Below are 14112 nucleotides of genomic sequence, written 5' to 3' on the forward strand. Positions count from 1 at the left end.
CCATCCCTTTCAATTTCATAATTACCATAATCATCATCCTATTCCTTGGCCACGTCTTCAATTTCCAGCCCCAACTTCAATCTCTCTCTCTCTCTCTTATATATATATATATATATATATATATATATATATATATATATATACATACATGTATGTACACACCACCATATTTCTGTAAGCATAATTTATAGTTGAAAGAAAGAATGATGATCAGACTTGTCCCTAGACCTTCAATGATTTCTTGTTTCATCACCAGAACTCGCTCCTTCTCACGTCTTACCCAAAACCTGCTCCCCGGAGAAGGTTCATTTCTGATCAACCGACTCTTTGTTTCTGGGTTGCTTCTTCTTTAGGGCTTATGCTTACTTGTTCAACTCCATTCTTTATTCACTTCTTTTTGCTTATGCTACTTAGAATTTTAAGTTTTTCTTTTTCTTTTTTGTGTGGTTTATGTTGGTAGGTAGATTTCAGAATCCATTCGTTACCAATCCTCTCTTTCCTCATTTAACCTACGACTTTATACATTTTGGGATGTCTTTGTCTTTTAATTTGGTTCGTTTGATTTTCAGGTAAATTCAGCAACACTTTTGGGATCCGTTTAACTGTACGATCCATATCAGTTTCAGCAACTTCTTCCCCTCCATCGCCTGTATTGTCAGAGAAACAGGTGGACCAAGTCGATAATGTGTTAGCTGCTAAAGAAGATGAACATGGAGGTGTTATTGTGGAAATGTCTACAGACCCCATGGATCCAATTATGTTTACTTCTTTACTTAAAGCTTCAATATTGCATTGGAAACAACAGGTCAGGTCACTCACAGCTCCACTTTTTGTTATCTGTTTCAAATTAGTTTGCCGAATGAGCTTATGTGGTTCCTTTAGTGAATGTTGTGTGAGCTATATTCATTGCTTGAGTTCATGATTGGTTGTACTCAATTCTCAGCTTTCTTGATACTCAAGTTCTCTATAGTTACCAACTTCCCATGTATTGATGAAATTCATATCAATTCTAGAGTTGGAATATAGTCCATTTGACCCTAAAAACTCACAAATTTCTCCTCAGGGGGAAGGACTGTGATCGTATTGAAATGTTTTCAATCAACCAAATGATCTCTTCTTTTTCCTCTTTTAGTCTTTTCTTTTACCTCTCTGACTGCTGCATCATCAATATCTCCACCATGTGGATTTTGTATTCTTTAAAATATTGAATGTTTCGATGGAGAGGAATTTTTGGTTATGTGCTGAATAACTCACTAAATGTGCATATCTCATCGGTAGGAAACTTCCATATGCCGGTTCCTTGGAATTTTCCACTCTTCTCTTGCACCACCAAAATCTAAACCAGAATGAAGTTCACAAAATACAATATATGAACGTATGTCAACTCTCAGGTCTACCTACAAATGCAGGATGAAGAAAATTATTATCAAATTATGCAATAAAATGAGTAGACCCGAGCCTAGTTATATATTTGCATATGATATTTTCTGTGACAGTAAATTTTATTTATTAGTAAATAGTAATTGAAACTAATACATGCAAACCACATTATCCACATAACTGACAACTTTTCGTAACAACCATAATCTGGGCAAATTCAGACAGTACGACCACTTAACACTACCTGACCTGTCCCGGGAAAATGGACGTTCCAACTAAAACGTCGTCTAACTAGGCAAAACAAATGCACATACCAAACAAAGACAACACTAAAAATGATATCAGAACTCCCACCACCATACCCTAACAAAATGCTGTTGGTGTTATTGACCCTGTCAAAAAGCCATCCTAGATCCTGAACAGTTCCCATCACCAAGCCCAACTTAAGAGCTATTAGTGTTACTGGAACTACTAGATGATTGAATCTGGTCAATGAACTGAAACTGTGCCGATGATGAAAGTCAGAGGGTTAATGAAGACAAACTGAACCTGACAGATCACAGATGAAAATGAGGAGACACCTGATAGACCAATGTAAAATGAACTGGAACTTCATTGAAAGTCGGAGGGTAGATAAAGATGAATGAAATGAGATGAACCGAAGACCGACGAAAATGAGGACATACCCGAGAGAATCACTGGTGGTGTCACTGATGAGTGGTGATTTGGAAGGTGATTTATGGTGTTGGTGACTGGTGGATTGACTAGCAATGGATGTGATCGTGACCGATATAAAGTTGAAGACCGATGAACAGGGAAGGTTAAAATGGCTTTACTGTGAAGGGGAGAGCAAAAAAATTGAAAGTGAGATCGGGATGAGGTTGGCCAACTGATGGAAGGTGTGAGGGTGACCCTCCACACTGCCAGTGTTTTGCTGGAGGTTGTGATTTTAAATTTTGGAGGCTGGAAACTGGAAGCAAATAACAAATCAGAGGAAGGTGAAGGGTAGATATAGACATTTGCACATGGTGTTAGTTGAAATGAGTAGAATCAAGGAAGGTGATATTTTTAGTATCTGCAAGGAGTAAATTATATTGCTTTTCTAGACATCTAGTCCAGGGAAGGGCCCAAGATTCATTATCAAGGTTGATCATTATTCATTAATGTACATTGGGCACACACACACACCATTCAACATTCAAGGGAGAACGAATAGCAAAAAGCTAGATCTTGCTTCAAAATAGGCAATGTTAGTTTCATATATCTGAGGTGAAGATATTATGGATGTTTCTATGCCTTACCAAACATAATTGCATTTCTGACTTTCCTGGCATGTTGGGTGGTGTTCAGAGGCGGATCCAGAAATTTATGTTAGTGATCACACAAAATAGTCACTGTAATATAAAATACTATTAAAATTAATTGTGTTGGAAAAAAGTGTGTTTTCACCTTTTCTGGACACAAATATTGATGAGGACCCATGATGTACTGGTTACCTATTTTATGGGTTTGTGTACTCCCCCAAGAACAGCTACATAATGGCGTAAAGACAAAGGAGGAGATTCAGTGAATGAGAAATCGAATTCAAAGTGGTGGCATAGTGTTGGCTTGTAAGAGAGGCTTGTCCCACATAGGTGGGATCAAGAACTTAAGACTTGTTTATATACCATGGCTCAAGTGAATGAGTTAAGATCTATTGGCAGAAAAGCTTTCTCTACGTGCGCACGCAGGGGGTGGGGGATGCAAAATAAAGTTGTGCACGGATGCAGTGTGAGGTCGATTGAAAAGTTTAGGCCTGTTTTTGGAAGTTAAGATTTTAAGCTTTAGCTTTTGGCCATTTTCTAACAACTTATATAGGGCATTTTGATGCTAGATCACTAAACATTATCTCAAAATTGTAGTCTTCTTAGCTTTCTGGCGAAGATGGTGGCACAGTATGAATCACAGTGGTAGTATCGTCAAGGGCTGTAAATTTTTTTACACTGTGTCAAACAAGTTCAATGGTGGTACGGGCCAGTGTACACCTTTTACAAAATTTGCCCCTGGTGATGTTGGATTCATAATGCATCTTCAGATGATACATTATACAATTTCTAATACTCTGATAAGGTTTCACTGTTCATGTTAGGAACAATTGGTTGATTTATGTTATGAAACTTTGAGTTTTGAATACCTGACTTCTACTTGATGATTTTATCCCAGTTAGAACAGGATGAAAAGATTATTGTTGTTATTAATAGATACGATGACCGCTATTACTGTTGGATGATCATTTGACCAATGGATCACAAGTCTTTCTAATGACTAAGGCATATATAAGACTTGGATTCTAAAAAATAAAATTGGTATTGATTAGGGATCTGCGTGTAAGTATGGCTGATTAATGCATGACTCAGAGAGTTTTGTTTTTGCCATTCTATGAATTTCTTATGGTTGAAGTAACATTTATAAATTTTATATAATTTCTCTCAATACAAGGTAAACATTTGTGTAGGGTAAAAGGGGTGTTTGGATCAAATTGCCAATTGAGCTTGTAAATCTCATCGAACCTGTGGTTAAAGTAAGTTGATGCTTACATTTTATATCATCACACTATGTACATGGGTTTCTTTTTTTTATTTTATAGAAAAAATATTATTATTATTATATTATAAAATGAGCTGCTTGCTTTGGGGTTGAGATATTTGGATGTAATAATTCATTGATGACCAAATATTTCCAGTCCCAACCTGATGGTTAAAACATAGTAGGTCAACTTACTAAACTTCAATTTACCCGAGTCTTTCTTCCATGTTGTTTCAGGAAGGCTTCTATTATCACCATGCCGAACCAAGACACTTGATGCTTGTGCATTGGATTCCTGAAACGACAAATACTTTGCCAGCAAATGCAAGCCATCGAGTGGGTATTGGTGCTTTTGTGATGAATGAAAATGGAGAGGTATGTACCTGCAGTTGATCATTATCCATATGTTACTTATAAACTGAAGCCTGTTTGTTTCCTTTAGTATTCATTTGTGCATGTGGGAAAATGATGAAAAACAAAGTAGAAGGTTCATCTTGAAAGAGAATCAAAGAGGTGGAAAAGACAAAAACTTGTTCCCTGAGGGACATTGAAGGTGGTTCGTAGCTCACACGTAATGAATAGACCCAATGCCCTGGCCCACCCACCACCGCTTGAATATTGCTCACCTCCAAATTAATTGTTAATAATAAGGAAATTTTAAATTTGCATAAGGTGACTATTTACCTTTAGTTTGAGTATGATTGTGATAGAAGATAGGAATGGAAGAGTGCTGGGGAGTCAAAACTAAATCTTCTTATGTAATCTTTTAGAAGGTAAAATGATCAACTTCCTTGAGTTATTGCTTTAGGTTGCAGTGGGAAAATTTATGATTTTTAAAAGGGTACCCAAGGTGATTATGCTTTATGACAGATAACTCATATTATATGGCATGAATATTTGACTTTCATAAGCTTCATTTTCTTGTAAATACTTGTACCTACTGCCTAGTCTATGTAACTTGTGCATGTTGTATAGCCTTGTACTATATAATATGCCATATAGTAATAAGTAACAATCAATCAATGCATCCTGATAATTGTCCACTTAGATGTGAAGTGATGAAATATGAGTTTCTATGCGAGTATTAGACAAAGGAAATTGTGGACTCTTCCACTGGGACAAGGGGAGTAGTATCTAATGCAGTTCTTCATTGTTGTTTTATCAATTGCCTCTTAATCTTTAAGGTTGTCGAATAACATATGCAGTTTCGCATGGTTGTGTGTGTGCTTGAGGATATACCACCCAATGACCTTGAGTCCCAATATAGTCATAATATGAGATCTATGTATCACCCAACAACCATTATGGAAACAGTGCGGATTCACAATGTGTTCAACAATGCCTTGAATCATAGTTGTTAAAAGTGCGCCTAGGCTTTGAGGCTCAAGGTCTTGGGCTTTTTGAAAGTCGAGGCTAGGTGTGTTCACTAGGCTCCCGAAGGCACTGTGACAAGAAAGATTAATTGAAAAATGATATTTCTCTCTTTCCTTTGATTATACAAGGCCCTATATAGGGTATTTACAAGAGATAAAGGGAAACTGAATCAAGGAAATCAGAGAAAAGATACATAAAAGATAATGAATGATAAAGAAGGTAACAATATCCCATAATTATAGAAACTATATTCCATAATTATAATTTATAGGGATTCCTCCTGATCTATTTAATAACTAAGGTGCCTTGTGGGCCTAGGCGTGCCTCATAAAAAATTACTAAATACCTAGTCAAATCCTAATTAATATTAGACAAGTTTTCTCATCTTCTTATCTCCTAAACTTCTTACAAGAAGAGTTATTAAATAGATGACTAAAGCCAAACCAAAATATTAAATACCCCGTCCTTAGAACTTCAAGCCTCCTTTATAAATACCCATACCTTAAAACTTCTCTCTCACGCCTCATGCTTTAAACCCTTCTCCTTTCTACCTCTATCAAAGTACTAATGGTTGCTGCATTGGAGGCTTGTACTTGCTACATATTTGAGTTGTGTATAATTGTGTGTGTATATAAATATATTAATAAGATGTGCCTCCCATTCCTGAGGCCCGCGCCTCACACCTACGCCTTGCCCTAGGTCCCAGGACCCCTTTGCACCTAAGTGCGCCTTGAGCCTTTAAAAAAATTGCCTCAAACAAACCAATACAATGGTCATCAACGTAATGGTCACCAATGAACATGTGTATATCAATGCAAAGGGAATGCTGAAAGCAACTGAGCCACACAAGATATTTTACGTGGTTCCACTATCGGTGTGATAGTGTACGTCAACAAAAGACATGAGTTACTTTGTATTGAACAAATCAATGGAGGCTTATATGTTCACTTACATTCATCAATAGAAACTCCACTTCTTGTTCTTGCAAAAAAGGGAAAAACGTCAAGCAGTGAAATGAATCCTAATTGGCATTAAAACATTGGTTACCGCCTATAGGCGACTTCCCAGGCAAGGTGCAAGTCACTTACGGTCTTGCCTGGTCCTCCCATTTTATGTTTATGAGGCGTCAAACAACTTTTTACGCTACTTCCCAAGTCCCTTACCTTGTCCCTATAAATACATCGTAGGTTTTGCTTCTTCCCGAGTGACATGAACGTCACTTCCCCAAGTTGCTTACAATTTAGCCGATGTCCAAAGGTGATTTCCATGATGCATGTCACATCGCATGCAATGTACGATAACATTCGTTGCCTATGAAGTCGAGATATTTGTATACATATATTCATTATTATATAATATATATAGTGGAGCGATCAAATGAAAACCACCCTCATTTGTACAAACCGTACAAACCACCCTTATACGTCGATTTCATTGTTTAATCTTATGAAATTTTTTCATGAAATTGTTTAATCTTGTGAAATTGTTTCATATAATACTTTTTTTGATGAATTTGTTTCATATATGGTTATGAAATTGTTGCATATAATATTTAATGAAATTTTAATAAAACTGTTTCATGTATTTCTCTAAAATTAAAATAATGAAGATGATAATATCCATGATTAACACCGTCCACAATAAAAATGGTTAATCAACCTCTCATAATTACAAAAAAATTAAACAAAATGAAAAATTATGATTGGTTGAATGAGGTTTGTACGGTTTGTACAAATTGAGTGGTTATTATCTGAACGCTCCTCAATATATATATATATATATATAGAGAGAGAGAGAGAGGGGGGGGGGGAGGTTCAAGGGAAAACCGCAAAAAAATTGAAAAACTGAGGAACATCCTGGTAACCATTTATCTGGACGATATGTACATGTGCATACAAGTAATTAAAGCTATTTTTTGGTATTTATGCACGTGTGCATGTTACAATTTACTTGTATGCACACGTGCATGAGCGTCCAGATGAACGGTTACCAAGGTGCTCCTTAGTTTTTCATTTTTTCCGGTTTCCCTTGAACCTGACCCTATATATATATGCTATGATTTAAATTATGTGAAAGGCCATGTAGAAATATGTTCATATATTCTATTTTGCAAATATCCTTTTGGTTTTAGGTTTTGGTGGTGCAAGAGAAGAGTGGAAAATTCCAAGGAACCGGCATATGGAAGTTTCCTACTGGAGTTGTTGATGAGGTACGTCCATTCATTCATCATATAAACGAAGGTACCTGCCCCTCGAAAACATTTAATGTTTTGAAAGAAATATTTCTATAGGGTGAAGATATTTGTAATGCGGCGGTTAGAGAAGTAAAAGAAGAGACTGGAGTAAGTTGAAGGCACTTGGTTGAGATTGAAGAATTGAATATTGATTAGATTCTGTTTTAAGTAATTGAATGTTTGTGATGCTTCAGATAGACACCAAATTTGTGGAAGTATTAGCATTCAGGTAAAGGCAACACATTTGGAAAGCATTTCTATGACAAAAAATAAAATTTAAAAAATGAGCATTGGTATTTGCAGACAAAGCCACAAGTCTTTCTTTGACAAGTCAGATTTGTTCTTCATGTGCATGTTGCAACCTTTGTCCTTCAACATCCAGAAGCAAGAAAGAGAAATAGAGGCAGCCCAGGTTAGCTTCTGTTCATTAGCAGCTTAATGAGCTTAATGGGATGTGCATGAATTATGAAGATACATATGATGAATGATGGTATGGTTTTATATAATGTGTAGTGGATGTCGTTCGAGGAATATGCAGGTCAGCCATTTGTACAAAAGCATGATCTTCTGAGGTATATAGTGAAGGTATGCATAGCAAAGAGAAATGAAAAGTATAGTGGGTTCTCCCCTGTGCCTACAATCACAAGTTTCTCTAATAAACCAAGCAATCTTTACTTGAACTCCAAGGATTTGGATTACTAGGTTAACTGTATTTCTTTCACAGTAACTTGAGATATTCGATCAATATTCTTTTCCTTTCCATCATCCCTCTTCATGCAAGGAGATACACAAACGGAATTGGGTCCAAAGACTGGCCTGAATACGACCTGCTACATGAGGTCTAGAGAATGTTCAAACTACATTTTTTTCTTCTTCAAATGGTCCTCATTTGGACCGAACAAGGTCCAAATACAAGGGGCCCTGTTAGACCTGGTCAAATTCCTGGTGTTGAACTTGGTTTTCTTTGTATATTGAAGGATCCGAAAAGCCCGGTGTAGGATCGGTCCAAAGACTGACCAATTGCTATTATGCATACGACTGGTCTGTTTCCCGTATTGTGTGCGTCTGTTTTGTTCTCTTTGACTTGAGAAAACTATTTTACCCCCTAAGACTGGTTGTTACAAAAGGCATTATTGGAAATGTGATTTATAGAGATTTGGTATAGGTATGGGGTGAAGGGTAGGTGTGGTTCGTTTCACTTTGATTTCATTAATAAAGTGGAGGATGTTACTTTTTGACACATTGTCTCAAACCCTTTCAAGCTTTCTCTTTGATATTTTTGTGGTCTACTTACTTGTTTGTTTTCCTCTGTACTCATAAATTTTCATATTCTTGCAATTTTTGTATTCTCAAAAACGTATCACAGCAAAGCGCTAGCAACGTTGATACTTGTTCAGCTCCATCAACTACTTGAAGAAGTTACAAAGTTATTGGCATCAACAATTTGGGAAAATTGAATCTTGTTGTAGTCGACTGTTGACGAGAAATAAGAAATACCCAATGCAAAAGAAACGGGAATTCACTTGTAAGATGAAGCAGCGCGAAATGCAAATGCAAATTGCATTGGTGTCGACGTGGTAAATTGGGTTTATAGTGAACGAACATATTTGGTGGTGAAAGACGATGTATGGCTCCGGAATTTGGATACCAAACATATAAGATGTAGGTATAAAAAGGTGATGTCAATAATTGACGTCTGATTGATCCAATAAAAATGCAAGACACATGATAATGATTGAAACGTATTTTGATGATAAAGAACATATTGAAAAATGGTGTTAGTTGAAATCGAAGTTGCGGGAACAAAGCCAATTCTCTGAACATTATATTTAGAGTCGAAGACAGGGAACCACGAATTGCATAAATTATTATGTGTTGATGGTTGTTTTTGTTGTGGATTTAGATTGAAAATTGGTTTTGGGAAATAAAAATAAAGGATGGTTAGAGTAGGCTTGACCATGTTCAAGGACTACACATTACACTACACTTGTTGCTTGCTTGGTTGCTTGGTTGGTTGCCTACCCCTTTTCCTCCTCTCAAATGTTCAAATAACCTTCCATCACAAAAAAGAAAAGAAAAAAAAAGACTATATATTTTTAATTACTAACACTAAAAAAGACCACGAATCAAAACTTATAAACCAATCTTCACGTTATGAGATCACATAAATTATTAAGTTTGTAAAAGAATGGAACAGATGTGATTTCTTTATACTCTTACTTTGTTAATATTGTGGTACATATGATGGATAGAGAGAAGTATGGATGAAGGAAGTTTATAAATTAGTGGTTCAGTCTTTGTTTTGTGGAATGTTTAGCTATCAAGATCATTGGTCAAATATCATATTAGGTATACAACCACAACAAGGTTGACGACCAATGGATGGGTTTACTATCATCATTTTATTACTATATATATATATATATGCAGTTTTTGATTAAAATGAATGAACATTACCCCTTACATAATTAAATATATAAACTCCAAGGCTGAGGCTGGTACCTTTTCATTGTCTTCCCCCATTGCGTTGCTCCTAAGTTTTTTTTATTTCTTGCATATCCATCATCACAATTTTCAACAGCACACCACTCTCATGGCAATCATCTTCTTCTTCGTCTTCCTCACAACGGCTGCTGCAAACCCATTGCTCGACTTATTCACACCTGACGACTTGATAACATCAGCTGGATATGGGGATCAAAAGCTCTCTACAGTCCTCGTCACAGGCTCCCTGTTCTGTGATGCTTGTTTAGATGGAAATTCTCCTCTTCAATCACATCTCCTCCATGGTATGTATCTGTTCAAATGAGAACCCTAAAACCAACCATCCATAATGAATATCTTGAATAATGAACATGCATGGTATTCATCATGAATATTTCCACCATGAATAATTCATTAAATATTCCGTTTCCAAGTTGTCAAAATATTTATGTTTCTCATTTGAACCCAACCCATCTATAAATGTAATCCATGATTCATCACTAACCATATCAAAGACTTCAAAGTTACAATGATTTATATTGAAATATCAGGAGCATCAATGGCAGTTTCATGTGATACTAGCAGGAAGACAAGTAAATCAGATTGGGTAAGAGGCATAACCGATGAATATGGAGATTTCGTCATCGATCTTCCCTCCCATCTCCATGCACTTCCAAACATGGAAAAGAGATGCAGACTCAAAATCCTTCAGCTACCAAACGCCTCTCCCTGTCACCAAGCTTTTACAGGTGAATACAGAGGGATAAAATTCTCATCAGCCAAGAATGGAATTCGCACATACACTGCCCACGAGATTCATTTGACACCTAAAAATCCACAAGCATGCATGAACGAAAAAGGCAGGGGAAAGATGCTGGTTCACACATTCTAGGAAGAGATGTCAACGTTAGCCACATCTCATGCTAGAAGGCGCTTCAGTCACAATAATGAGTTGTGGAACTTGATCTTGTTTCATACGAGTGTGTTTGGAAGAGGAATGTACATAGTATAGCATGGACCTTAATGAAACAATTTGTATGTATTTGGTAAGAAATACAATCTTTACATATTTGATAACCGTGGCTGTCTGTGCCAGTTTTATGCACACCTCGACCGATCTCATGGGTACCCTGAAGTTAACAGTCAAACAAACCCTCTAGTAGCCCCAAGGGGTCTTAAACTAGTAAGTTTTACCACTTGAACTACCCCAAAGGGTTTATATCTTTTTGGAATGTAATTCATAGTGGGTCCATAGGAATTCCAAAGAGAGAGATTATCATTTAGAAGAACCTTGCCAATAATTAAATCATCTGTGGCTGCATACTTGATATTTGTACAAAAAAACATTTCAACAAGGTTTTTAAACCTTATAATCGAGAAGTCAGAAAGACATTTGAATTCAAATGTGATTCCTAGATGACAAACAAGTCATCAAGAACCCTCAGATGCAGTCTCCTGTTTTGGGACTGACTTGATGTAGTTGGTAACATCAGCACAGCATTTCAGTTTATCTGCTTGCTCATCTGGGATCTCAATGGAAAATTCTTGTTCAAAAGCCATGACAAGCTCCACCCTATCCAGGCTGTCAAGGCTCAAATCTTTCTGAAAATCAGCTGATTCAGTTACCTGTTAAAGATGATACACAAGGTTAAAGTAGGTAATTTGGCAGCATATATACTTCCCTTCCAGAAGAGAAAGAGTTTGAGCTCTCAAGCAGACCTATGACATTTCAGTTTCAATATCGACAAGCATTTTCTTTCGATTTTCAGTATTTTCCTGTGTATTAAATCTTATGAAGGTGGGTAACCATCACATTTCCTTGGAAAAATTTCAACCACCATATCAACTGAAAATTGGAAGTTAGCATATTTGACCAACAAGGATGCGTTTGTACGTGGGACAAGACAGAGGAAAGGTCAGTACAAAAACTTATTGTCCTACATTTGGCGTGACACTAGACTGGGACATGATAGGACCTGATGGGGCTGAAATGCATTTTTTTCTGTTCCACCAATGTAGGTGGAAACAAAATCAGGGAGATCGAACAGGATTAGTGGATTACTAAATTACCCATGTCAAATTATAACCCTAAATCCTTTTAGAATTCCGTCACCTAGCTACCTCACTCACCTGTCCTGTCCAGTCCCATCAGCATACGAACGCACCCTTGGCCAAAATTTAACTCTTATCTTTGTAAGGATGGGTACCAAAAGAACAATCTTGAAACACAATTTAATCATAAATAACTATATATAAGATCTTGATTGCAAGCCTCGGTATGGATAGAGCATGAGAGTACCTTGGCAGCATCAATCTTGTCAAATTTCCTCACCAGTCCAATCACTCTAGCCGTCACCTGATCATGACTGGACCCAGCAGACGTGCAAAGTTGTTGGTGGAGGCTGCCAGTTGCATTCACATCCTTCACTAAGATAAGCTGTCTTCTCGAGAACGTAACCCTTAAATTCCTCAATATAGAATCTCTTAAGCTTTGCATATTGATCTGTGATGATAATTGTGGCACGTAATCAAGTCAGGATACAAAGGCGTAGCAAGAACTAAATATACACTTGCATGAGCATCAGTGTAAGTCGAAGAAAACGAGTAGGACAGTAGGAGGATTTCTCATGAACTGCTACACATATAAAATGGAATCATAGGATTAGGAGAAAGAGCTAAAGAAGGTTGCTTTTGGTGGTTTGGCTACATAATAACCTAACAGGACCCAATCTGTTTGGTGGTTTGGCCCTAGTAAGAAATTGTCTAGTACAAAAAATAGTTTAGTGTCATAAAGCCATTTGGTGTAGTTGGAATAAAGGGTTTCTTTTAAGCTATAATACGGGTTAGGAGATGTGAAATGCATAACTTGAAGCCGCATGGCGGAGGTGAAGGGGGTCGCGCCTTTTGCTGTATGCATGAGGGGAAGATACTGAAGTTGTTGCGTTTAGCTTCAATGCCTATGTTCAGTGTCTGACTCTGAGGTGCCGTTTACCAAACGTTTATCCAGGTAAGCGCTTACTAAGTGACTTTACTTTACCAGATAAATATGGCAAGGACTAAAAATCTTACTCGGTAAGACCGATCGAGAGTCTTACCCGGTAAGTGAGGACGAGGACTCTTACCATGGTTAGCGCTTATCGGGATAAATTGTTGCATACGATGCATTTTAATGGATAAAATCTTATCCGATAAGTAAGCAATAATGATAAATTTTACCGAGAAGTGCTTACCGGGTAAGTGTTTAGGTAAACTGCCCTGAGTTTCATTGACACTGATCAGGGAGACATGGATGACTGATGCTGACTAGTGAGCACACTCACCAGACCAGACTGCTTTGTAACCTCTCTTAACCACTGGTAACTTCTAGTAACCTCCAACATTTAAAAGAAGTTTTCAATCTTTTTGTGAACAACACAAGATCTCATCTTATGTCCTTTTCGGTTGTTTTCTAAAAGTTTAGAGCTATAAAATCCTTTGGTGCAAATTTCCGACTGTTACTGGTCTTAACATCTCCCAAACTTGCCTTGGTGCCAAAGCCTTCCATTCCAAACTGTTCATGGACTACAAACATATTGACTGCACAAACTTAAACTCAATATAGCTATCTATCCCAGAACATATTGATTAAAGTATCGAGGTCTTTTTGGGACTCTATTGCAAGAAGTGGTTATAACACACACACACACACATATATATATATATATATATATAGTCATTTCATCAAACGGTTAGACTGCATTACACTAGAGAAAGAGAAAGAGAAAGAGAAAGAGAATATGGGATTGTAGGAATTAAAGCTTGATGGGTGTGTGAGAAAAGAAGGATACTGGATACGTGACCTGGGTTGGGTAGGGTTGGCGGTGGCAGGCGGCAGAACCCTCTCGTAACGCAAGTTACGCAATCGATGGCTGGTTAGACGAAAAGGAGCTCTCACTCCCAGTGCGAAACTGCGAATGAATGAATGGATTGGGAGGAGGGCCTTTTTCAAATTCATGGGCCAGCCAAAGCAATAGTAATAATACCCACCCACCAAACAAAGACATCCGAGTTTCAGTTAAATTAGTGTTTCAATCGTA

General features: G+C 37.2%; 3 protein-coding genes across 3 annotated transcripts; 2 read left to right on the forward strand and 1 right to left on the reverse strand.

Annotated features, from left to right (window-relative positions):
* Nucleotides 1–152: 152 nt before the first annotated feature.
* LOC112519079 (nudix hydrolase 2-like) lies at nt 153–8317 on the forward strand. Its single transcript, XM_025127047.1, has 9 exons — nt 153–303; nt 570–805; nt 3875–3940; nt 4183–4320; nt 7451–7528; nt 7610–7660; nt 7747–7781; nt 7856–7964; nt 8066–8317. The coding sequence occupies exons 1-9, from the start codon at nt 204–206 to the stop codon at nt 8252–8254; spliced, it is 1002 nt and encodes a 333-aa protein (XP_024982815.1). The 5' UTR covers nt 153–203; the 3' UTR covers nt 8255–8317.
* Nucleotides 8318–10040: 1723 nt separating this feature from the next.
* LOC112519491 lies at nt 10041–11257 on the forward strand. Its single transcript, XM_025127642.1, has 2 exons — nt 10041–10341; nt 10588–11257. Exons 1-2 carry the CDS (start codon nt 10146–10148, stop codon nt 10926–10928), a joined length of 537 nt encoding a protein of 178 aa, XP_024983410.1. The 5' UTR covers nt 10041–10145; the 3' UTR covers nt 10929–11257.
* Nucleotides 11258–11329: 72 nt separating this feature from the next.
* LOC112519492 (acyl carrier protein 3, mitochondrial) lies at nt 11330–14042 on the reverse strand. Its single transcript, XM_025127643.1, has 3 exons — nt 13876–14042; nt 12336–12539; nt 11330–11662 (listed from the first exon to the last, which is right to left on the reverse strand). The coding sequence occupies exons 2-3, from the start codon at nt 12531–12533 to the stop codon at nt 11468–11470; spliced, it is 393 nt and encodes a 130-aa protein (XP_024983411.1). The 5' UTR covers nt 12534–12539; nt 13876–14042; the 3' UTR covers nt 11330–11467.
* Nucleotides 14043–14112: the final 70 nt, after the last annotated feature.

The sequence above is a fragment of the Cynara cardunculus genome (genome assembly GCF_001531365.2).
Source record: "Cynara cardunculus var. scolymus isolate 2C chromosome LG 10, CcrdV1, whole genome shotgun sequence".
NCBI classification, from domain to species: Eukaryota; Viridiplantae; Streptophyta; class Magnoliopsida; order Asterales; family Asteraceae; genus Cynara; species Cynara cardunculus.